The 25,999-nt window shown below is 48.3% G+C and overlaps 1 protein-coding gene across 2 annotated transcripts; it reads right to left on the bottom strand.

The window, feature by feature from the left end:
- On the bottom strand, positions 1–25,253 carry SCNN1G (sodium channel epithelial 1 subunit gamma). 2 transcript variants are annotated; one of them, XM_036916966.2, is made up of 13 exons: positions 25,112–25,253; positions 21,483–21,829; positions 19,416–19,725; positions 17,773–17,963; positions 16,724–16,827; positions 16,094–16,257; positions 8,596–8,694; positions 6,842–6,959; positions 6,222–6,300; positions 6,083–6,140; positions 5,834–5,895; positions 4,009–4,084; positions 1–3,711 (listed from the first exon to the last, which is right to left on the bottom strand). In XM_036916966.2, exons 1-13 carry the CDS (start codon positions 25,187–25,189, stop codon positions 3,349–3,351), a joined length of 2,049 nt encoding a protein of 682 aa, XP_036772861.1. In that variant the 5' UTR covers positions 25,190–25,253; the 3' UTR covers positions 1–3,348. The 2 variants fall into 2 exon arrangements, with proteins under 2 accessions (XP_036772861.1, XP_036772862.1); XM_036916967.2 differs by lacking the exon at positions 4,009–4,084 and having other exon boundaries at positions 3,467–3,711.
- Between the last annotated feature and the right edge of the window lie 746 nt (positions 25,254–25,999).

Here is a 25,999-nt window from a genome sequence, read left to right as displayed (position 1 = left end):
AGGGAAGCAAGATGCTGGTCTGCTAGCTCTGAAGGGGGAGGAAGGGGCCAGGAGCCAAGGAATGCCATTTTAGAGGACAGAAAGGGCAAGAAATGGGTTTCCCACATATGTCTGTCCAGCCCAGACCTCAGTTTTCAATCCCAGGAGAGATTGGGGTGATTATTCAATATCCCCCCTTGGGGTGCAGGCCCAAACTCAGACTGCATGCTGAGTTTGAGGTGTCTCTGTCATCAGGGAGGCATACCATGAGTGATGGGACACTTGGGTCTGGGACCCAGGGGCCTGGAGGGGAAATCGGAAGGGCAGTGAGGGCAACAACTTAGATAGCTTGTGAAAGCAAGGCCGCATCAAGAGCAAACATTCCCATGACTACAAATGGAATATGTCCTTGGGGTCAGTAATTGCTGGCCATGGTGGCTGCTTATCCAAAGGGCCTGGGAATGAGGTGGTTCTCCCCTGTCCTCAGCTCCTGGCACAGGAGAGCCCCTTGGCTGAGTAGACTGGGGGACGGTGGAACTTCCTCAGGACCAGGTGGACTTGGCCTCTGGGGAAAAGCTCCCATCTGAAAGGCAGTTTGCATGGTGGGTAAGCAAGCGAGCTCTGGAGGAGGGTCTGGGTCCACCAGTTACTAGCCAGGGGCCCATGAAAAGAATGCTCTGTGCCTCAGTTTCCTTGTTTGCAAGAATATCTGGCTGTGGGAACCCCATGAGCTGATGTGTGTGAAGTGCTTAGCAGAATCCCTGGCAAACAGTAAGTCCTCAATAAATATTAGCCATCATTATGGTTGTTACTGTTTTAATTAACTTCACAAACTTTTCCTAAATGTCATCACTGTACTTAGTCCTGTCCTAGCCTGGGTACAAAGAGATAAGACACAATTCCTGCCCTCAAAGAGGTCACCATTTAATGAGGCAGACAAATGGATAAAAAATTATATCAGGGGATGAACATTCTATAATGGAGCAAGTGCCAGCTTCTTGGAGCAAGGGAAGGTAGGGGGAGGCTTTAAAGAGGTGGTGACATTTGTACCTGGCTTGGAAGGATGAGTGGAGGAGAAGAGGGCAGCATTTGGCATTGCAGGCACACAGCCCAGAGGGAGATAGCTGGAGCCATGGGGTGTGGGTATGTGTCCTCCCTGGGGCAGAAATGGGTGGCAGTGCGCTCCACAGGTGCTCACAGCCTCTCCTTTGACAAAGCAGGCAGCAAGCCCAGCCTTGCTGAAAATGTCCCTGCCTGTGATATAATGTCGAGGCTGGTCAATTCCATGAATCTGAGGGCCAGGCCCCAACCCCTCCTGCCTTGGAGGAGGAGGAGGAACCTCTCTCTGGGTAGTGCCCAGGTAGGAATCCACTGTCAGTTCCCTGTTGGCACTGGCTGCAGCCACCCCAGCCCGACAGGGCCAGGAGCCAGTCTCACCCTTAGTAACCTGACGCTTGCCTGCACCAGCCCCGGCTTCTGAGCCCACTCCTCAGGGGAGATCCAACCAGCCTGAGGTCAGGCCGGCCTCCTCCCTGCTCTGCCTCCCTGCAGCGCCCCACCCTGTGAAGTCCCGTGGAACCACCGCATGGGGCAGGGATGGCTGTAGCAGCCATAGGGCTGCATGGGGCTCGACTGTGTTTGTGAAGATAGTTTCTTCACTAGGCAGGGCCCAGGCAGGGTCCAGGAAGGGTCACACAGCCCCTGCTCTTTTACCAACTCCTGCCTCTGCTAGCACCATCCTGGTGTGGGAAGGAGTCCTGAAATGCAGGCCTCTCCCCACGTACGGATGAAGGACTTCCTTCTGCCCTACAGCCAGGTGTCCAGCCTTTCCTTCTTACCACCCAAACTAACATGAGCCTCACCCTTAAAAGCACAGGCACTGACTGGACGCAAAGTGATGGAGTGATAAAGCGTGCAGGCCCCGCAGTCAGGCTGCCTGGGTTTGAATCCCAGCTCTGCAACTTCCTAGCTGTGTCACCTTGGTTGAGTAACTTAATCTGTCTGTGTCTCAATTTCTTCATCCCTACAATGGGCTAATCTTACCTATTTAATGTGTTAATCCAGGGGTTGGTAGATTTTTTTCTGTAAAGGGCCAGAGAATAAATATATCTTAGACTTTGTGGGCCATAGTCTATGTTGCGACTGCTCAACTGGGCAGGTCATTATAGCACAAATGCAGCCTTAGACAATACCTAAATGAATGGGTGTGCTTGTGTTCCAATAAAACTTTATTTGTGGACACTGGAATTTGAATCTCATATAATTTTCATGAATCACAAGTTGGCCTTCTTTTGATATTTTTAACCATTTAAAAGTGAAGTAAAAAAAAACACATTCTTAGGAAATGGGCAAAACCCATATTTGGCCTGTGGGTTGCAGTCTGCAGTCTGCTACGATAACCTCTGGAAGTGCTTAGAACAGCACCCAGCACACCATTCTTAGGAGGACACTGAACACATACTATGTGCATAAAACATCAGCTATGATCATGTTGGAAGGTGTGAGTATGGTGGGAAGTGGTTGCCTGCTGTGGTTGGCTTGTTAGTGAGAGGGAGGTCATTGGTGGTGGGAGGGTTTGCTTAGAGGAAGAGCAGCTGAGGTGGGTTATCAGGAGACAATACTTTATGCCTCGGACTACCACTGGGCAGGAGTGCCTTGCAGTGCCCTTTACCTGGCTCTTCTCTACTTGGGCAAAGGGTCCAGGGCCTTGGCTTAGCTGCTCAGAACATGGCCCTACAGTGAGGACTTCCTGTTACACCCCTAGACCACCCTCCCTGGGGCCCCTCCCCTACAACTCACTCCAAGGATCTCGGGCCAGCTCCCTGCCTGAGGGCACAGAGACCTTGCCCCAAAGTCATGACTAAGAACAGTTTGTGCACAAACAGCTCCAGCTCCTGACCTGGTGCTTCCTCCTCTCTTTGGCACCAGGTGGCAGTTCTCTGGCCTTGACACCTAAGGTCACATCTATGGGCTCCAGCCCGGGCTGGGGGGAGAGGATGAAACTCCCAGTCTGGGGCTTCAGAGAAGTCTTTATCTCTCAAGATGTGGTAAAGAACTCTGCCAGGCTTCACTTCTGACCCTTGTCTAGGCTGGCACCATTTCCTCGGCCCCTATCTCTCTCCACAGCAGACGCACTGAGGGTTTGGGCCACAGAATTTATCTCATCCTGGATGGCTGTGAGTGTTGCTGGGCAGGGCCCCGCAGGTCCCCTGCACACACCCAGGCCCCATCTTATTCAAAGCAGACTTTTAGTCAATGTCTCTGAAAAGTCCAGGGGTGGTGCAGAGGGTCCCCTTTGCAAGGAAACAGGGTCTAAATTCTGAGACCATGGCTGGTGGTCCTGGCTAGATCTTCCTTCCCTACACTGCCTCAGGACTCAGCTGGCAGCTGGGTGTCTGTGAGCTGGTCGGAGAAGGCCTTCTCCAAGCGCAAGGTATTGTATCTGGGGGGCGGTGTGCCAGGCACCTGTGCCCCTGGCGCTGGAGGCAAGCGCAAAGCAGAGGTGAAAGTGGGCAAGTCATCATCTATCTGGAGGGATGGGTTGTCCTGGCCCCCAAGGTTGGGGGGAGCCTGTCTCTGGGCCCACCACCCCTTGGCTTTCTGCCATTGGTGGCGGGCAACAATAGAGAGGGAGTCAATGAAGAAGACCTCGATGATCTCAATGATGCAGACGACAGAACAGCTCATCCACAAGCCCAGCTGGCCACCGAAGTTGGACAGAAGCATTTCAATCTGCAAGGGAAGCCAAGCCATATCATCAGGTGGGACCCCTCCCCCGAGCTGGCCTCATGTAGAGATCGTGATTCCCAAGGGAGCCCCTGGGTAGCCCTGGCCCCGAACAGGTTTGGAGGAAGAAGTGGGCAGGCTTCCTGTCCCCTCTTTCTCTGCTTGCTCTGATCTGAGGCCTGGCTGGCCTATGGTGGTCTCCCCAGTTCAGGCTGGATCCCCATGATCTGACTCTGCTCCCCAAGGCCAGGCAGATGGGCACATTTGCAGACCCAGGACAGGCCCCAGTAAGAAGACACTCACGCTGTTGGCGGGGCTCTCCACAATGGATCTCTGGTTCAAGTCTTTGTAAAATATCAAGAGTTTGGCCAAGTCTGTCCTGCAGAAATTCCAACAGACAGGGCCAAGGTGAACTGGGTGCCTTTGCAGTCTACCAGATGACTAGCCCTTCAGCATGGCTGCCTCCCTCCTGTCCAGCCCCCAGCACAGCCCAGGCTCCATGGGTGTCTTGGAACCTGGACCACAGGGCTCCTTCTGCACTCCAGAGCACATCTCCAGCCTGGACCTGGTTTCTCAGGCTATTCATTCACTCAAAAACCATTTTCTAACCTTCAGACAGAATCAGTCCACCCAGCTATACTCCCATAGCAACCTTTCTTCATTAAACCTTGACATCATGATGGTCTGATTGCAGTCTCAAATATGTACAGGAGACAGACAGTTCATGTAAATGAGCAAAGTAGGCTGGTTATAAGGTAATAATCATAATAACCATAATAATAGCATTTATTTGTAGCACTTCCTGTTTTGCCAAGCACTGCTCCAAGAACTTTATGTGAACCAACTCATGTAACACTCACAACAACCCTGTGAAGTAGTTGTTTTAACCATCCCCATTTTATAGATGTGGAAACTAAGACATGAATTGGTTAAGTAACTTGTCCAAGACTACGCAGTCCATAACTGGCAGAGCCAGGACTCAGACCTGGATAGATCTGGCTTCACAGTCCATGCGCTTAAATACTATACTAAATTGCCTCCTGATAGGACAGTGGCAAGCTGGAAAGTTCATGCACATTCCAAAGGGGAAGCTATCACTCAGCTCTTGGTGCTATGCAAGAATGGAGGTTGGCCCTTGCCTGAACTTTTGATCTTTCAGGAAAAGCTAGAAATAGTGGGTCACTTTTATGGAGCTAGATTTGATCTAGGGGTCATCCGTTTACCATTTGTGATCACATAGTCACCGTCTACCTTGGTCACTAGACTGTAAGTACCCTGGGGGCAGGGATCACGTCTGCTCAGTCACCATGGTACCCTCAGTGCCTCACATGCACCTGGTAGCTGGTAGATATTCAATAAATGTTGGAGGCCAGACTGGCTGCCACTGAGGCCGGCCCAGTGTTGGACACGGTGGAGATGGTCATGTCTCAGAAAGATGTGAGTTCACATGCAATTCCCCTCCCCTCTCCCAGCTTTGTCTCCAACTCCTAAGGTCCCTGAACTCTGGCCTGGCTGATTTTATTGTTAAAGTTCCCTTGGAAGTGAATTTCAAAGTGGAAAATTTAAGTGGAATTAGAAGGTGCGGCTCAGAGGTGTATTTATCCACCTGGGTCTAGAAATATCAGGAAGCCATGAAATAAGTCTACTGAGCGATGAACAGGGCTTTTTACAAAGTAAAGCAGAATAGGAAATCATCAGATTGCATCCACAAAGATAGTCAGAATTTTTATCAATGGAAGTGGGCACTAATGATCCAGAACCATGCTGTGACCAAATGGAATGGATAGGTATAAATAACCGGCTGGGCCATCCTAGTGTGCACCATCTGAAAATCAGCCTGAACGTGTTGTCCATTATAAGGAAGTACTGTTTCGTGAGACTGTTATTTTGGTTATATGCTCAATGGGCTACAGTGGAGAAAGTCTTTTCATTCTGTGGGTCATGCTCAAAATGTTTGAAAGCACCAAGCCTAGAGCAGGGCCTGGGCTTATGAGATGGGCTCAGTGAGTATTTGTTGAGCAAAGGAAAGAATGAATGAAAAGGAGAGGGTTTGGTAATGAGGAAGCAAGCGAGGAGGCTGGGGCTGAGGGCCAGCAGGAGCAGAGCAACAGGGTGGAGGTCTGCTTACTTGTTGAGTTTTTTGTGTGTTTGCCGGCCTTGGTCCCAAGTGAGAACGGGCAGCAGCCATTTCTGTGTTGGAGAGAGAAGTGGCATGTGGGCGTCTGGAGAGGCCAGGGCCAGCCTGTGTGCCTCCCTCTCAGGCCCAGCCCCCTGACCGGGGCCTCCCCTGTGGATCACCCCTGAGGCCAAAGGACATAGCAAGACTTTAGGCTCCGGGCTGAGGACTTGAGGGGGAAGGGAAGGCAGAAGAACTTACCTCGGACACTGCAGATGGCCACTGTGCCAGGCTGGTGGTCAGTGTCCACTCCTTAAAGCTGAGGGGAGAAGGGCATGGAGTGAGCATGGGTGGCCTGGCCCCACCCCGCCCTGCCTCCCCATCCCTCAGACACACTCACCTGCAGGCCTCCCGGCAAACTGACTGGCAGCCCAGCTCCTCCTGGACGAAGGCTTGGTGCAGCTGGTAGTAGCAGTACACTGCGGGACAAGGCAGACGGCAGTGTGAGCGTGGGGGCCCGGGGTCCTTCCTGAGGGTCTCCAGCAGTGCCCCCATCATTTCCTTTTAATGATTTCTTCTCCCACTTCCTACAAACACTGGTTCTCTGGAAACCAGTGCTGCTTTGTGGCCTTGGGGGACAGTACTGCTGTGCTTAAGGACTTGAGCTGGGGGTTGGCAGCCTTTGCTTTGGGTCTAGCTCTATCACTCTCTAGCTATGCAACCTTGTACAAATTGCTTAACCTTTCTGAGTTTTAGTTGCCTTTTCCGTAAAAAGGTCCTATCAATAGCTCCCACTTCCTAGAGTTGGCAGAGGTGGTCAAGCCCTTAGCACAGCCTGGGATGTAGCATTTGGTCCTTAATCAGAAAGTATAATTCCACCTGGGCTTGATGACAGAGGACTAAAACTCTGGTCAGTATCTGCCTACTAGCTCCCTCAGGCAAAAGGCCATGGGTGGGTGGCACTATGGCTGGGTTGACGCCACTCCTGGGGTGTACAGGGCAGGGGCAGGTCTCACTCACTCCAGTTGGGGTGCTGCTGGTAATTGCAGTAGTTGGCCGCTGCGGGTAAAGGCTGGCTGTACTGGGCACACCCACATTTCTCTACCATCTTTGTCTGGAAGCATGAATGCAGGCAGATCTGAAAGAGGAAACCCAGGGGTTCCCTTAACCTCTGTGCACACGGATGCCAGAGAGCTGCCTCCCCACACATCCCTCATCCAGAGGTTCAGCCTCCCTCTGCCTTGGCAGACTGCATACATGCGCCCCTCATGTCGCAGCTGATTGGGCCAGGGGTGGTCTTCTGACTCCAAGGGGACCAAGCTAGAAAATATATTGAGAATTTGGACTAACTAAGACTTGGAGACCAGGCTCAGCTGGGGCTGGGGCTGGGGCTGAGGTGGTCATTTTCCATTATGTGACTACCGACACAGAGCTAAGTGGGCAAATTGCAATAGATGCCAAGAATCAGAGAGAAACAAGCACGGCCCCAGCTTTCCAGTTGTTAAATCCAAGCCCTCCATGGTGGGTCCTTGGGGACCTAAGCTACTGCAGTATCTATGAAGCTTGTATCACAAAAGCTAATGTCAGGGTTTCTAGAAAAAAAAAAAGTCAGGCTACTTAAGTTCAAGTCCTGTGTTTGCCACCTCCGAGTTGTGTACCTCAGGCAAAGTATTTAACCTCTCTGCTGCTTTGGTTTCTTCCTCTTTGAAATAAGTACAACAGTACCTACTTCACAAGGTTCTTGTGAGCATGAAATGAATGAATATATGTAAAGTGTTTATACAGGGTAGCCTCTCACTGAATATTATCCAGGAGTGTCTTTCCAATGAGCCAACCTTCTCTTTTTTGGTCTTGAAGTCAGTGTGATTGTATGTCTATTTCTTACAAGTAGACATTCTCTGAGTCTCTTTTCATTCAGTGTCTACTACCTCTCAACTCAGCTCTGATGAAAACTAGAGGACTCAGTGCAGAGGAGGGCCTGGTCCTCTTATTCTGCTGGGATGATGGCCATTGATTGGGTAACCCAGTAGGAGGCAAACTGCAGGCTCCCAGTACGTGAGATGAGGCTCAACACGACAGCACTTGAGCACTGAAAATGCAAATGGCAACAGGGACCAGGGATGTAGGTAAGACACCAGGGGGTGGTGGGGGCTGTGGGGAACTGGAGAACACATACCCCTTTATTGGGGCAACACCCTCCACCATTTGTACTGCAGGAATATGGTCCCAATGTTGCCAGATCCTGTTTTTCAAGAGAAGCTGGAAATCTGAGTGCTTGTGAAATTCTCTGAATTTCAAACACCATCCAGGCCAGAAAAACCAGGTATGCAGCTGGGAATGGGCCTGGGAGCTGACGATCAGCAGCCCCCATCCTATCAACCTCCAACTATGATTGCTGAGGACAACACAACTTGCCCAAGGCTGTCAGCAACTGAGGGGCACAAGTGGGTGGGGAAGCCAACCTCTGCACCCCTCAGCCAGGGCCTCTGCCAGACCGCTTCCCTCCTGTCCTCACTTGGCCAAAGCCCGTCTAGGAAGCCAGTCTGTCTGGGCTGTACATCGAGTTCTATGCAAACCTCAATTGATCAATTAAGCTCTGGTTACAGATGGATTGGAGAGGACTGGAACCAGCTGGTATCGTTTGTTCTTGAGGTCTTTGGATGAAGCCCAGGGAGTCTCACCAGAGTTCCTGGTCCCAGACACACCCCAGCCTATATATGACTCTTCTGCATCCAGGCCACAGCCCAGGGCTGGGTGTTTCCTCTAGCCTGTACCTGGAGAGAATATGCAGCATTGTAAATGTTCTTGATTGGCACATCACTCCCATCCTCCGTGCACTGGCTGTAGGGTTCACTCAGCTTGAAGGACTCCGTCTGTAATCACAGCAGCACACATTCAGCCCAGTCCTCACCCAGGACCCAGACAGGGGCACCCCTTGGAGCTGAGTAGCCATTTAGTCATTCATTTGACAAATACTTATTGAGCACCTCCTAGGAGCCTAGCACTTTCTAAGTCCTGCACTGTTCAGCAATGATCAAAATAGACAAGTTATGTGCTCTTGTGGAGCTTATGTTCTAGCTCCACAAGGGTAGACAGATGGTCAAAGAGCAAATAAATATATAAGATCATTTTGGATAGCAATCAATGAAACTGGTTAGGGAGAATGGAGGGGTGGGAAGGAGTGGGGCAGTCTTATAATAGAGTAATTATAGAAAATGTCTTTTACAAATGGGTGTGTTGGCTCAACATAGAATGGCAAGAAAGAGCTGGACTTTCCAAGAAATGGAGGAAGAAGGTTAGGCAGAGGGAGCCCAAGGGCTGGAGGCAGGAGAGGGCCAAGTGGCTGCAACATGGAAAAAGGGGAGAAATTCTGGAGATAAAGTCAGTGATGGAGGCCAAGGCCAAATCATGCCAGATTCCTATGCCATGCTGAGAAATTTGGACTTGGATTTGGTTTTGAGAATGGCAGTAAGGCCCTGGAGAATCCACTGGGAGGGAGGAGGAGGAATTAGAAAGATGAGCAGCGACCATGAGCTGCCTGGGATTCTATGCCAGTGAAGGGCCCATTTTCCCCTCTCTTGTCTTCTGGCTGGGTTGGAAAGACTGGCTTTCTTAGAGAAGGCCAAGGAATGCCCAGTAGCATAGAAGGATACTGTAATCAGAGGAGGACAGTGCATCATAACTCACAGCTCGAAAACCTTATTAAATTATTTTATTGTGGTTTACTAAGTTTGGCTCTAGGTTAATAATTGTCACTGCAAATAAGTCAATGAAGGAAGATAAAGGATAATGTCTCCCGAGGGGGAACAATATTAGGATATAAATTTTAACTAGCTTATATCTAGGTTCCAGGGTTCACGTTTGTGTGTGTGTGTGTGTGTGTGTGTGCGCGTGCACAGTTTTGTTTTATTTATTTATTTATTTTTGAGTGACAGCAAAGGGAAACTGGATGGCACATTTGCAGGAGGAAAGAAAATTATTGGAAAAGCAGCTGGATAAAGAGAAAGGTAACTAGGGGAAAAAAGGAATCAAGGAATTTGATGCAGGTAGAAAATGTAGACATCTCAAGTGGCTGTCATCTCCTTCTGTTTGTATTATAATTCATCTGCTGATCCACTAGTCAATTAACTGCGAGTGCTTTAAGGGCAATTAATAGTTATCATTTAAAAATACTTGAACTGTAGAAGCAAAGTGGAAAGTAGACATCTGGTTTCCTCTCTTCCCCAGAGTACCTACTCTAAGAGATCAGATCCCGATGTCAGACAGACAGACAGACACTCACACATTTCCTTCACCCTGCAGCCTTCCCTTCTCACTGACAATAGGAGTGTGCATCTTTCTGTGTCAGGACAGCATAAACAGGCTGACTTCATTCCTCTAATAGCTGGGTAGCAAACAGATTTAGAGCCTTTGCTACATGCCAGGGCTGGGCTGGGCACTGGGCTACTAAGAGGCCGAGCAGTGGCTTCCCTCAGGGGCACCTGAATCCAGGGCCACCCTAAGTTTCTCCAAGCAGCTGGCAGATGTCCCTTTGAGACCTGGGGTCCTGCTGAGCTGTCCACAGAGACCCAAGGGTCAGCTCGGGGTTCTATCTGCCTTGGGGGAAATTATAGTGTCCAGGCATCTAGGTAGAGGTTAAGTGCTCAGGTAAGTGGTGTGTAGCTGGCAAAGGTGGCTGGGGCTCTTTCTGTTTTGAGAACCAGTCCATGGGCCACTTGCAGGGAGCCAATTGTGAGAAATCATCTTTTGATTATTATGCTTTTTGAATACTCAGTGGCTCTTTACTCTGAAAAAATGCTTATTGAACTTAGAGCTCCTGGGTTACTCAGGTTGCTTCCTGAACCAACTGGGGGAGGGCAGATGGGGGAAAAGGACTTTTTAGATTATAATAGAGGTCTTTAGCTTCCCAAAGCCTCAGCTGGATGAACTTGGGCAGAGCACACACCCTCTGCCCACCCCCACACTCCACTGTCAGCTTTCCAGAGCTGTTGATCTGTGCAGGGTGGGGAAACAGTTTGGCTTCTGTCCTGACCCCTAAGGACACAATAATGAGAATATGTATATGTGTATGTGAATGTGTGTGAGTTATGTGTATATATGTGTGAATATGCATGCATGTCTGTGCATACATGCATATGTGGGAGTGTGCTGTGTGTATGTGCATGTGTGGGTACATGGAGCTGTGATTAAGTGTGTTTGTGCACATGTGTGTATGTGGGTGTATGTGTGAGAAACAGGATTCATTTTTATCTGCTTCTTTCTGAGAATCCTGGGGGAGGAGGGCAGTTACTCATCAGGACTCCTTAGCTCACCTCTTCAAAGATATGAACTATGCTAGGGAGAATACCAGGTGGCAGCATGATGGAATTATGGGTGATTTAATTCTTTTTTTCTTTTGCTCTGGTTTCATATTGTAATAAATTATACAAGTTATTTGTGTATAGTGAAGTTTACACTTCTAATAAATGGAGAAAAAAGAATTACTCAATATATGAAGTTAGGACTATTTGTTAAATATTTGGAGGAAGTAATAAATTCTAGCTTATATTCATATCCTGCAAAAAGAAAATTCAAGTGGGTTAAAGTATGAAATGAAATAACTGGAAGGAAACTCAGCTCAGTATCTCATTTCAAGGAGGGGAAATCCTCAATAAACATAATGCCTAAAGAAGAAAACAAAGGTTTTGACTATGTAAACACTTGATGTTTTCTCATGTGAAAAAGTAGCATAAAGAAAACTACAAGGAAAGCACAAACTGGGAAAGATGTTTGCAACACATATGGCAAATCATTAGTACTCTCTATATAAATGAGGAAGAGATTGATGTCTCACTCATAAAGGAAGGGGGTGTCAAAAAGGACAAGACAAATATTCCAGACTCCTCTTTTTGCTTCTAACCTATTTTTCCTTCCCTTCACATTTCTTTTCTTAAAAAAATAAAAGTATAGTAACAGCCAATATTTTTGGAGCACTTACTACATGCTAAGTGCTGTTCCAACTGCTTCACATGAATTAACTCACTGAATTCTCACTGGCCTATGAAGTAACTATTACAAGTAACTGTAACTATTAAGTAATTATTATTATCATACCCATTTTACAGATGTGGTAGCTGAGACACTGAGATTATACAACCAAAGTACAAAGCTGGGGTCTGAACCTACAAAGCTGGGGTCTGAACCTCCGCTGTCTGGCTCCAGAGTTTGAGCACTTAATCTCTATTACACATAAGCTTGTGAAAAAAAGTATGCATGTGCTTTAAGATAAAATTGTACAGTAGGCTTTGCAATGGCAGTGAAATGTCCCCCTTCTCCAGGGCCTGGCTTCATACCCCCCTTAGTGAGTTGCCATTCTTGCCTGCTTCCTCATCTCCCATTCATGATCCAACCCACTGTACTTTGGTTTCTGTTCCACTCCTTCCACTGAAAACTGTTCTGGCAGTGATACCAGTAACCTCTTGGCTGCCAAACCCAGAGACCTTTTGCCCTTTATCCTGCTTGACCTCTCGGCTGTGTTTGGCACTTGGGCTCACACCTTCTTTTAGATGCTCTCTACCTTGATTTATTTGACACTGATCCTTTCCAGCTTCCACTCCCACTTTTCTACCTCTGTGTCTGCATTTTCTTTCTAATCAGCCCTTAAATATTTGCATTCTGTCTCAGGTCTTAGGTGATGGTATTTATTCCCAACTCTAGAATTACACTAGATGGCCCCCTTCTCAACCCTGAATTTTCTGAGCTCCATACTCACAGCATCTACTCACTGGACATTTTCACCTTGACTTCCCAAAGGCACAAGAGCCTGGGTATGTCTCAAGTTCAAGTGGTCATCTTTTCCCCTAAACTTATCTCTCCTCTTGTATACCCTAATCCTGAGACTGGCACCTCCATCTACCCCCCTGCCTGAGCTAAAACCTAGATATCAACTTTATTTCTCCCGGCCGTTCCTCACTGACCTCGGTTGTCAAGCCCTGCTGCTTCTAGGCTGTAATACCCCTCAAATCCATTTACTCCTGCTCACCCGACAGCCACTGCCTCAGCTAAGGTCCTTATCATTCTTCCTAGAATTACTGTAAATGTGCTGACTCCAGTATCTTAATTATACTTCAGCCAAAGCAATTTTTTGAAATTTCACTACATGGCTAAAAATCCTTCCGTGACCCCTCTGTAACTGCTATGACTTTGGACTTCCTGACACTATTTGCCTGACAATTGTCTTTCAAGAGCCCATCATCTAAAAAGCCTTCACCAACAGCTTCTGTCTGGGCTTATTTCCATGGATCCATCTACTATGTTCTAAGAACTAAGCCTGGAAATAAGACAGAGAAGGCCCCTATTCTCACAGAACTGTATTGCAAAGGTGTGTTGTCTTCTCTTAAAGATGAGATCTTTGAAAGTAGGTGCTCTGTTGTACACATCTTGGAATGTCCAGCGTTTTGGACACACCATCTCTCAATGAATGAAGATTCATTAAACAACAAGATTGTTGCCTAACCAACTGACTGAGTCTACCAGCTTACCATGCCTATCAAAATAAAAAATATATAAATGAACAAACAAGCAAATAAATAAAATAGATAAATAAATAAATACAAATAAGAAAGGAAGTCAATCTAGTTTGTTTGGACTTATTCTTAGTGACCCCCTGCTGACCTCTTAGTAATCCCTAGGATTACTTTCTGTTGTTCTAAATGCTCATAAATCAGAACTAGAGCTGACTGGCCCTGCTCTGTGACTTTGATTTTGTTCATCTCAAATTAGGTGTAGCAGAAAACCCACCCATGTCTTTGCTTACCCATCACTGGTAAAGAAAACATTTGCTTAACCATGTGGTAGGCATTTCTAAGCTCAGAGAAGAAAACCAGAAGGCAGAATTCCTCGGTTCTTACACTTTTCCAAGCTCTTGTGACTCTCCTCCACATCTGCAGACACTGTGAGAGGCAGACCCGAGCAAGAGAGCAAAATGATAAGGCAAGGATGTCCCAGGTGCCTCAGGGCACAGATACAATTCCACAGGAAATCAAAAGGTTCAATAGTTTGATCTGGGAGTTTCACAGTCTGCCTGTGAACAGAGGAATCAGTGACCCAGCTCCTTCAGTGGTACACCAAAGCCTTTTCAAGCCACAGTTTGAGCAGGTTGAGGCTCAATATTTTTTCATGGCCATCAGCTTTCGCACAGTGCAAGTTGGCATACAGGACTTCTCGTGTTGGAACATACCTCCCACATTGGCACAAAGCCCCTAAATGGCAGGCCTTCCAAGGGTACCCGGGTTCCAGACAACCATCCTGATGGTTTCTCTTACCCAGGGCCACCCGTTGATGGAGTACCATGAGGCACTGAAGCCACAGATTTCCTCTGGAATACCTCCATTCCAGCTCATCATCTCTGCTGTCTGTTTCATTATCACTTTCTCAGGAAAGTACTTCTTAAAATCCTTCCCCCCAGTAAACAAAGCCCTAGGTCAGGTAGGCTCTCATGCACTCTGCACTTCTCCTTAGCACAGATGATGATTATAATCCATCATTTGTGTAATTTTTTCCTCCTTATCGATCCTTTCTGCTGGACTCTAAGTTGCAACAGGACAGGGCAGTGTCTTCTATACTGATGTGGTTCCATTAACGAGCACATAGGAGCTCAGGACATGCTTGTCAAATGGATAAATAATGGGTGGATATGCAAGTTGCAATGCCTACTGTATCACTTTATAAATGAAACCATCATTTATGGCCATGCTAAAGCTTTACTTTTACTTAGGAAGACACACTTTGCTTCTCTCATTCTGAACTACTCAATTTCCCAGAGTCAAGGTTCTTGAGTTTGCTGTCTCTTGGAATAACCAGTAGAGTCTGGTAAAAATACAGATTCCTGGGCTCAGCTTTCAGAGATGCTGATGCAGTAGATCTGAGTCTGATGCCAGGTTTGGAAACCACTGCTCTGGAGGTCAAGTGTGTGAGGGAGAAAAACTAAGAAGTTTAATTTCGGACATTAAGGTTGGATATAAACAAAGGTGTGCATAGACAGTCCACAAGGAGATATTCCCCCCACAAATAGGTGAAAAAATACCACTAAGAAGGACACTCAATTAAAATGATAACAGATACCATTTTTCTCTTGACAGATTAGCAAAGATTAAAATTGGATAATACCCGTGTTGGAGAGAGCATGAGGGAATTGCTATCATACTGCTGGTGAGGTTGCAAATGGCTACCACCTCACTGGAGGGCAGTTTGGCAAATACATATACTGTTTGCCATACTTGGAGGAAATAATCAAATACACATCACATGGCACCATTGCTTTTAGTTGGGCCTAGAAACAACCTAGTGTCTATTGACAGAGAATTGCTTCAATAACTTCTACCTAGACATGTGTTCAAAGAAAACTATAACATCCCTGCCAAGACACAGAAGCAACAGTGATGGTCTCCGTGGGGAGGAAGGAAGGAAGGTACTGGAAGTCAGGGATGTAAGGGAGACACATCTACATGGTGTCCTCCTTGATATGGCTTTTCATTTTGTGCATATATTCCCTTTAAGTAAATTCTTAATAGTCGTTCTATTAGAGAAGCAAGAGACAGAGAAGGAGGGTGGAAAAGAGAGAGAGAAAATGAGGCTGGCATAAAAAGACACCAGGCCTGCAAACAGGAAAACTGCATAAGCAAACGAGTGGCCAAGGCATCAGAGTACACTCGTCACCTTGCCCTCTGTTCCCACTGGGTTTAGTGACTCTGGGACTGGAACCTGCAGCCCAGATGTACTTCAGTTGATAGGTATGAGTGTTCTCAGCACCCAGTAAGGTCATAGAAGGTCAAAGACTTGAAGGAGAAGCAGGTTCTTGGTAAATGAGGTGAAATTGATGGAAGTGTGATTTGCTACACAGAGCTTTGATGGCCCAGTGATTTTCCATTAGTCTTTAAATAGTGGTTTACATGCTTCATAGACCTCTAGGTGGCCCAGAAAGAAAGCTGTTAATCAGTTCTATTTATATTACTGACAAATACATAGTGAGTGTCTGATGCCTTGCTTCCAGCACAGGTTCCATAAATGTTACTGTCTTCCTTTGGAACAAGGAAGATTCTTTCAATTCTTTCCCCAAAGGGCATCTTGTCCTTGTTCATCCATGCAGAAGATACTGGAATGACCATTGGAAAATATAGGACCATTCTTCCTTTTGAAACCAACACCCTTTTCCATAAGCTACACCTCACTGGTTATCCTTGAAATAAATCTGTTCTTCTTGCCAAGCCCACAGAAATCAGCATGTTCTCTTACCAGGTGCATCCCTATGGAGGTGGCCATTGCTGTCTCAATCTCTGTTCCCACATCCTCGATGAAGGGGTATTCATCCTGCCGATGGACAATCACCTTAGCCCCAGTCGAGGACACCAGGAAGGGGTTATACTCTTCTTCGTTTATGTACAAGATGACCTGCAGCCCTGGGAGGAGAAGGCAGCCTGCTGTGGTCAAAGGCTAGGAAAACATCCCCTGGTGGTCACATAGTAAGTGGCAGAACTGGGGTTCTGGCTCCAGAATCTGTAATCTTAAAATAAAGGTGTGTTTGCCTCCCTGATCTCCCCTTTCAGCACATCTAGGTTTAAGGGCCTCTGGAAGCTGACTGCCCCGCATTGCTCACCCCATAAACCAGAGTGGTTTCTCACAAGAAGGAACCCCCACGGTGCCCTTGTTGCTCTTTCAAAAGTAAAGAGAAGATGTCAAAGAAGAAAATGCGCTGATAGGAAGGAAAGGAGGAACCAACACGGATGCTGGTGGAAACACCGCAAAAGGAAAAATGGTGTGCCTGGTTTCTGGCCAGGTGGGGAGATCCTGCATTTCTGGACGTTTTGCTGCCAGCATGCTCGCTGTTAGAGGGCCCCAGGACCTCCTTGGTGCAGAGTTCCTTACCATATTCACTGCCCCCCATGGAGGTGCTGAGGATAGTCTCATTTTCTCTATTGTTGAATGTGTAGCAATTCCCGTGCATTGGGTGGTGGAAAAGCGTGAAGTTCCTGTGGAGAAAGACTATGGGTCAGAAAGGGTAGGCATCTGAGCTGAAGTCTGGAGGGGCAGTGCTAATGGGGCCAAAAATCTTTTAAGGCCAGTGGATGATGGACATGACTCACTTTTCCCACCTTTCCTCTGATAAATGACACACAAGGCCCTCACCCAGCCGGATACATACTGATGTAGAACTGCCCTTTGCTTACTGTTCTCCCCCGTACACTTCCCACCTCTGTGTCCATCCTGACCTGGCATTCCTTGTGCCAAGATATCTGCCCCAAGTTCCTCTACATCTGAATTTCTCAGCCAGCACTTGACATTTTTCCATTCTAATTCCTAGGATATGGTCCCCAGAGAAGGAATCCCAGCATATATGTCCTTACACTGACTTTATAACTCAGCCCTTAGGGAGACTTGATTCCAATCAATCAGTTTTTTCAAGGACTAATATATCTATATACATAGTAAAACTTAGTATTTAAAAAGAAGGAAGTAAGCTCTCCAGCTAGGAAGAAACACTCTAGAATGCTCAGTTACCAACATGGATCTGATGGTACCTTAAAGGCAGAAAGCTTTGAAAGCCCCCACGTCTGCAGGCAGGCCTTTCCTCCTCCCTCCTTCCCCCCTCCTGTCCTTCCTTTCCTCCTCTGCACTAGATTGGTGGTTCTCAAACATCAATGTGCATGATGGTAATACACAAGGTTACACATACATATACATACATATATATCAACTACTCTGTTTTTAAGTGTAATATTTTGACTCTACACCATCACCACCTTTCTCACTGACTAGAGCTCAGCTCTCATGTAAGCTGTTTCCAAAAGGGCAGAGTCAGGGAGACGAGCACCTTTCGCTCCAAAGACCTAGAGCTGAGCTGCAGGTGCATGCAAGGGGCCCAGTGCTCAGAGCGCCAGTCCTCAGAGCTGAGAGAGCAGCCTTCCCCTCCTGACCTGGCATCACAGGACCTCCCATCAAAGGAGCAGGTCACCAGTAGCTCCTCGGCAGAGTAGCTCATGTTGATTTTCTTCCCCAGAGGCACTTGTGCCATGATGTTCATGTAGTGCAGCTTGTACCACTCCTGGATGGCATTGACCCCTGAGCTGAAGGTGTAGACGGCACACTCGGACGTGTCATTGGAACACTGTGGATAAGAGGAGGTACAAGGCTGAAGCTATCAGCACGGCCACTGGCCTTGAGAAGGGCTGTAAGGCTGAGGAGCTGAGACTCTAGACGAGATACTCAGGGGCAAGAATGGGCTTCCTCTCACTTCTAGGGATCAGCCTCAAGCCTCAAGGACCAGCAAGGTGCTGAGCAAGGAAAAACAGTCTCCCTTTCATGATTCCCTACTGCTGCTTACCAGGAGAGAAGCAAAAACAGCTTCCTCGGGGGCCCCAGACATCCATGCTTTGGCTGATTATTGCTACTGAGTTCCTGCACAACTCTTACCACTTCCAGTTGGATCAACAGTCAGAAACTGGGGGTGTTAGCCCAGACCCCAGCCAGACTTCCTGTGGCGTCTTGGGCAAGACGTCATGTCTCCTTTATTACCTACAAAATGTTGACTAAAATGCCATCCTTCCGAACCGCATACAGTAGCTGGGAGGATCAGCAGTTAAAATACAGAATAATGAAAAAAAAATATATATATATATATAATGAGAGCTTTGTAGGGAAATTGTGGTGCTTTCTAGATGTTCTTGTCACACAGATTGGAAGCTCTCCTAAAGACAGATATCAAAGGATTGATTTTGATATTAAGGAGAACCTTTTGGGTATCTTATGAAAGGACCAACAATGACTTTGAAATGTCTTAGTGATTATCAGAAAGGGCTATATTTTTCAGTATTTGTGACTGGTGCCCTGAGGTCTCACAGTCAGCAATGAAGGCTATAAGGTAAAAAAGTAGCTCTTGTCTTGCAGGGGGCGCTGAGGCCTGGAGAAGGGAGAGTGACTGAGTTTGCCCCAGAAACTAATGGAAATTAGTTTTGGTGAATGGCTCCTTCTTCAGAGCCTCTCAAATGGGACCAAGAAGGAGAGATAAGAAATCAGGCTATCACACCTCACGAAGGTAAGGACCACAGGGAAATTTGGGTGTTTCTGCTGTTTATCTATTTTCTTCCTTCTGGCATCTGCATTTCAATTTTGCCCCCTTTGGATACAGTCTGGTGAGACTGTCCCACAATGCCCCACCCTCTGATTGCCATCAGGTGACCCAAACTTGGCCAGACACATAGTCCCAAGAAGGGATTTGAATCTGCCTTTATGGGTGAGCAAAAAGACTGAAAATAATTGAAGCTTATTTAATCCAGCAGCAGTATCTGAAATGGTTTTCCCCATTTCTTGCTACCTAGATTCCTGGATCTTCCTTAATTTCTGTCTTTGAGAGCCCCGCATGAGCTCCTGGTCCCACTCTAAGCCATTTTTTCTGCTGAAGATTGCCTGTGCCAGTATCAGCTGCTTGCAGCAGATTAACTCTAACTGCGTGTATTTCTTCCAGCAGGACTGTAGGGGCTGATGGCAAAGGAGAAACCTCCCTGGACTGACTATCTCCAGCCCATCTCCTGCCCCACAACTCTGAGGACATGCATCTCACCAGTTGGAATCCCACCACCTCCTTGGACTCGTGGACATGCACGACATCCGATGCCTTGTGAATGATGCTCCCGCTGACTTTCCGCTTCCGCCCTGTGAAGAAGTCCCTGGCTTTGCCGACCTCATCTTGATTGAAGGCCAACAGGGGGACCAGGTTGGGGAATTTGGGCTGTGTGCCCCCCGAGGCCAAACTCCTGAATTCTGCCTCTCGGCGTTTCCGAGAATTAATCTCTGAGAAGCCATACAGGGTCTTCAAGGTTGCTCTGGTCTCCTGTTCCAAGTCAGCTAGAAGGTCTCGCACAGCGCTGTACCTGCCAAGGTGGGAAGGAGGAGTCAGGAAGAGGAGAAGCAGCTCTGGCAGAATGCTGGCATTTCTCCGTGCAGCTTTCTGGCAACATGTGTCAGCCTTGTGCCCAGCTCTCCTGCCCCCTTGGCCAAGGAAGCCAGGCCTTTTATAATTTGCCCCATCCACAGTGACCACTGGCTCAAACAAATGGGGAGAGGCTTCCATGTGACTCTCGTATGACTTCCTGTGGCTTCCTCTCTGCCACCACTCTGTCTTCGTGCTCTCAGGGTGTGGGGATGAGTTTGCTCCAACCAGCATTTCTGGAGTAGTGACTGTCAGGTGCCTCCCATAAACGAGCCACAGTGAGGACAATAACTGCTGCTGGGAGTCTGCCCAGGGGACAGGCTCCATCTCCACCCAGCACACGTGTCCCTGCCTGCTGATTTTCCTCTAACCAGTGCTGGGATGGAGGAGGTGCTACTATGACCTTGACAATCCCCAACAACACAGAAGAATAATACAGAGTTGACCACATGGAGCATATCAACACTATCTTTTCATCTTCACCATATCAAAAAGTCCCAGCACCTCTCCTAACTCTGCCTGTCTCATCTCTCTCCTTCTTGCTCTGTACACAGGCTACATGGCAGAGTGACTGAATGTACAAACTCCAGAACCAGACTACCTAGGCCCCAGTACCCCATCCTGGGTCTGGACGTGTGATCTTGGACAAGTCATTTTGCCTCTCTGTATCTCAGTTTTCCCATCTGTAAAATGGGGTTATTCGGAAGATTCAATGATTATATATATATATATATATGCATGTGTGTGTAATGAAACAGTCACTATTACTAATTCATTAGTGTAATTATATTTGTTAATATTTCACGCTTTCCTTACAACATCAGTTCCGCCAGGACAAAGACTGTGTATATTCTTGAGAACCTAGCATGGTGTGTGACAATATGTGAAACTGTAGATGATGAGTAAGTGATTATGGAACAACTAATGGATGGAAGGGAGGAAGGGAGGGAGGGAGGGAGGGAAAAAAAAGAAAGACTTTGAGGTGGAGGTGAGTATTAGACTGGATTCTGATTTTGTAACTCTGGACCAGTTAGTTCCCTTTGATAATCTTCCTCCCCTGCTCTTCCCATCTCCCCACCCCAACACCTGCTCTGCCAAATTCTGCTAGGTTCTGATCTGCCTCCCAGATCAGTTTCCAATAATCCCGAGAAGGATTCTGATGACCCATTTAGAACAGGTCCTGTGGCAGACTACAGGGCAGTATCCAGTGCCGATCCTGCCCAGTGTGGTGATCTCAATTAGTGGGGTTGGGTTCACTCAGATGAGGGTTTGGGGCAGCTGAGAGGCTTCCAGAGGTCACCTGGGCATCACTTCTGAGTCAGCCTGCAGCTCAAATTCTGAGGAAAGTGAGGGTGTGAGCCTGGTGGGGCTCAGGGTTAAGTGGTTAAGCTTGGCTTAATGTGTGTGTGTGTGGCGAGGGTGGGAGGGTGCTAGCTCATTCTAGGCCCAAACTCCAAGCCAAACTGATCCTTGCAGTCTCCCCTCTGCCTTCTCTGAGCTAGCCTATCCTCAGAAGTAGCTGATGAACTTAAAACTTGGTATAGATTTAGGAACCCAAAGAGGGCATTTTCCAATGTTGGCAGCAAATTCAAATTTCTAAGAAGCATGTCTGCAGGCTGGAGTGTGTCACCTTTGGGAGGGGCTCTGACATCTGGAAGGGCATGACACCCATTCTCCATCCCTGCTCCTGCATCTTACTTGTAAGGGTTGATGTTGCAGATGGTGACAGCAGGAAAATCCAGCTTCTGGAAATGGATTTTGATGGAGACAGAGACGGTATAGAAGGAGAAAACGAGGAGGGCACACTGCCAGAAAATAAGGGCCACGGCCGTCAGTGTAAACAGAATCCAGAGTAGGCGCCGGAGGCGGCCCCGGGATACCACAATGCGGCGGCAGCCATGGGTATTGGTGTTAAGGCAGTACCACCGCATCAGCTCCTTAATGGTAGGTGCCTGAGGCCCTGTCACAGGCAGATTCTTCTTGATTTTGGCTTTGATTTTCTCTCCAGGAGCCATGGCAGGGGTGCAACTTTGAGGGACAGGCACCTGGAGGGGTAGAGAAGAAAAGCAACTGAGCTCACACGTTCCAGTCTGCTGGTGCGTTCCTGGAGGCCAGGCGCTGGGACACACCAACCCACGCGCCCTCAGAGGCTGCCTTCCTCTTTCCTACTGTGGCCTACAGAGTCCTCATTCTGAGGTCTTAGCCCCTTCTCCAGAACGTTTTGAGGCCACCACAGCTGCTAAAGAGCTGCCTCCTCATGGGGGCCGAGTGTGGGGGTGCTGGGTGAGGTTTAACCTGTGGATCACCGGACAGGTTTGCAGTACCTGCCCCCTGGGCGCCTGGAGTAGGAGCCCTTTGAGCAACCCTAATCAGCCTCTGCACCTCTATTACACGCAGCAGTGATTTGAATTTTGCCACCTTTGTCTCATGCTTCCACTAGCCTGCCCCCCTGAGGGCAGCATTCCTATGCCATCCTGCCCCCTGGTGCCTCACTCAGTGCCTGGCATAGAGCAAGCGCCCTGCGAGTTGTTTCTGACAGGTAAAAAAAAGCTGCCAAGAGAATTTCCCAGCACCCACTTTAGATCATATTCTGTCCATTCCCAGCCATATCGCCCAGTCCTTTCCCTGTTGCTTTATTGCAAGTGGAGAGTTTCTGTTTCACTCTCTTTGCGGCCAAGCTCTTAGTGCCTCTAGAGTACCTAGTATAACAATAGCCCACAACTATTTGCCACTTAATATTTGCCAGGCACTGTGCCATATTTCCTTGATTCCAAGATGCCACTGATTTGGGAATTCAATTTGATTTCATATCAGCTTTGTTTGGAGGAGAGTGTTGGAAAGCAAATTACCACATTCATCAATGTACATGATGCATCTCAGTCACAAAAACTTTACAGTGTGAAACAACATTCTTTTTAGAAATAAACTAATATGTATGTGTACATATACATAGTTATATAGGGTCATCTCATGGCTATTCTATAGAATCTTATATACAGTCTCTGTGTGTGTGTGTGTGTGTGTATATATATTTTTGTAATTTCATGTTTCAACAAGCCCGTGAAGTATGCATACTATTATTATCTCCGTGTTGCAGAGGAGGAAAATGAGCTCAGAGAGGTGGAGTGACTTTTGGAAGATCACACAGCTAGTAAGTGGAGGAGCTGGACTGGAGCCTTGCAGCCTTCACACCACCATAATATATGTCTCTGAGGGGCCTGGCATTATGCTAGGTGCTATCCACCCCCCAAGGCAGTTAATAACAGCAGCTGGGACTAAAGGATGGTGGAAATTGAAGGGATCTGGAACTACTTAATTTCCAATTTTGCATAGTAAATGTGACTCTTCCCAATGCTGGTATTATGAGCACCAGTACTAGGGGAGAGGGCTATAAGGAAACTCTGTCTCCTCTGCCTCATGTAGGTGACAGAGGCCAATTAGGACATACTCTAATTTGGAGTTGGATATACTAGGTGGTCTCCATGTCTCCAAAGGGCCTATGTCTGGGACAAAGACTTTAGATGCCCCATCAAGTTCTTCAGGCAGGATTTTGTACTTGAAGAGTTACTTTTTCTCCACCCTGAACCCACAGGATATTGTTCAAAATGGAGATGTGGCAAAGCTGGCAGGCTTTCAAGTTTATGGAGCTAGTGGGCTTCAAGTTTCTGATGCAAAGGAAATGGAGTGGTGGGGGTGGAGATAAGATGTCCAGAGGCAGCCAGACCCCTCAGCTCCCACCCCCAGACAACCACATATGATCTGGCTGAGATGGAGGAAAATCATCTCAATCCTCAAAATCATTCTATTAGACTCTTGACAAGAGGAATGGAATTATTTTGTCTTATCCTTTAAAATATTGCCCGCCTCCACCTCCTCTCTCATTACAATCCCAAAGCAAAAAAAGTTAACAAGAGTTGGTTTGTTTTAAAAGCCTAGATCCGGGTTCAATTTCCTGTCAAATAAAATAGCAACCCAGGGAAGATTTTCTCCTCAGTGAATGTTCAAAATAAACTGGGATTCTGGGAGGTCCTGTCTCTAATCCTCCTTCTTCTCACTGAAGACAACCCCTGGGGTCCCTCTGCCCCATCAGCTCCTTCCCCAGGACTACCTTGACCCTAACAGGTCAACCATCAATGTCAGTGAAGCCACAGGTGAAAGAACGGAACCCATCTTGCTTATCAAGAAACCAGTAAATGTACATACAAACAGTGTTTCAACTATAAAGCAAAGCGAGGTTATAGTTCCTTGACTAAACATGATGCTTTTATGGAAGAATTCACAGCACTCACTGTCCTAAGCATTTTACAGGTATTAACTCATTTCATTTCCACAATATTCTTCTAAGGCAGGTACCATCAGTTCCCCCATTATACAAATGAAACAGAGACACTGAAAGGTTACAGAGCTTGTCTAAGGTCACACTAGAATGTTGTTTGAACTTTGAACTCAGGAGTCCATGAACTCAGGAGTCCGTGCCTTTAACTAGGAGTTATGCTGCTCCTCAAATAATAATAATGACAACAGTAACAAGGGCAGTAATAGATAGCCCCTATCATTTATTGATCCCTTATTCTACTCCGAGGCATCCTACTCAGCTCTTTTTACACAGTAGCTACTTAACCCTCACTGTAATGACTTGAGCTACTAGTACTATCCCCATTTCACAGAGGAGAAAATTGAACTGCAGAGAGGTTTGGTGACTTGCCCAAGGTCACACAGGAAGAATTCAAAAGATTCTTTCAAATTCCAGGGTCCTGGCTCATGACAGTGATTGTGTACTGCGTCCTCCCGCCCGCCCAGACCTTGGTTACCTCCCATATCCCAGTGAAGGAACCTAAGCCTCAGGCTTTGGCCGTGTGACTGTGCAGCCCCAGCCCACCGGATCCACGTCTGCCCCAGGGCAGCCCCGGCTGAAGCAGTCGGAGAGAATCCAACCAGCCGGCTTCAGTCACCCCAGAGAAAACATTCCAGAGGGTAAAAGGAGCGATTGTGGTCAAGTCCACGCGTCTCACCAAGGCCTCGAAGGGGGCTGAACAGGTACTGGGCATAGCCAAGGCGAAGCGTGGTCCCGGACCCTGTTCCTGGGCAGCTCAGAAACGCCTCTCGCCCCTGCTGCGCCGCCGTCCACAGCGCGACAGGTGCCATAGACCTGGACCCGGGTTGACCCGGGAAGGTGCCGCCAGCATCCCGGGCACAGGGAGGCAGCCCCGAGCTGATGCCTGCGCGGCCACCGACCGCTGGGACGGCGTCTGGGAAGCTACGGAGCGCCGCGGCCGCTCCGGTGCCTGAAACCCCGAGCTGGTGCGACGCGATCCGGCTGGGCTCACCTCAGTTCCGCAGGGTCTGGGGCTTGCGAGTACGCGATCCCGGCACCACCTGTGCTGTTCCCGGTGCAGCGCGAGCATCCCCCAGCCGCAGTGGCCACCTGCTCTTGTGGACCGGGCCTGGGTCCCGCCCCTGGAGCCCCACCCCCTGGAGCCCGCCCCCACCTACCCAGGTATATTCCACAGGCGGAGGAGGCAGTGCTACAGCCGGGAGCCGGCCACGATGCCGCAGCGCCCCCTGCCGACCAGACCCCGCTCTGCGCCACAGTCCATCCCGCGCCGTGCCATCCCGAGCCACCGCGCAGTGCCTGCTGCCGCCCGGAGGCCACCCTGCTCCCTGCGTTCCCCCTGGGTCTGCGCGGCGCCTTCTCCATGCACCTCGCCGCGCCTCCTTTGGCCCTATTACTGACTGTGGTCTCTCACCCGAGTCCAGTGGGGGCCCTCCTAACCCCACACCAGGAGACCCCAGGCCGCCTCTTGCCCTGTGCGCCCTCCTGACCTGGAGCGGGAGTTCGCCTCCGTGCCCGTCTGCGTCAGGCTGTGTCGGCCTCAGGGGCTGTTCAGCCAGGCGGCTCATCCTGCGGTCCCTTCAGCTGCCTTTTTATAGCGACTCATGCAGATACCTGTAAGAAATGAGCTTAGAAAATTGCAGCTAGGGGGGATCATAGAGACATCGTGGTCACAGCCTCTTTGAACAGAGAAGAGAAAGGCCCAGAGAGGGGCTCGCTCAGAGCTACTTAGACTTTAATGTGCAGGCGGTCACCCATGGAATGTGTTAAAATACAGATTCCAATTCACTAGGAATGGGATGGGGCTTGGGAATCTGCATTTCTAACTTCCCAGGTAGTGACTCTGTTGCTGGTCCAAGTGCCGTACTTGCCTAGCCGAAAC

This window comes from Manis pentadactyla, chromosome 10, assembly GCF_030020395.1.
Source record: "Manis pentadactyla isolate mManPen7 chromosome 10, mManPen7.hap1, whole genome shotgun sequence".
Lineage (NCBI taxonomy): Eukaryota > Metazoa > Chordata > Mammalia > Pholidota > Manidae > Manis > Manis pentadactyla.
Note: the sequence above shows the minus strand (reverse complement) of the source record. Positions and strands in the feature narration are given on the sequence as shown.

Bases quoted from the DNA above. Each gene is read 5' to 3' on its own strand.
- SCNN1G (XM_036916966.2), bottom strand. From the start codon at position 25,189: ATGCTCGCGCTGCACCGGGAACAGCACAGGTGGTGCCGGGATCGCGTA. The intron at 21,830-25,111 runs GTGAGCCCAGCC...CTACCCCTCCAG, and splicing joins CCAGACCCTGCGGAACTGAG to GTGCCTGTCCCTCAAAGTTG. The intron at 16,828-17,772 runs GTCAGGAGGGGA...CTTTCTCCACAG, and splicing joins GGGAGGTCCTGTGATGCCAG to GAACTTCACGCTTTTCCACC.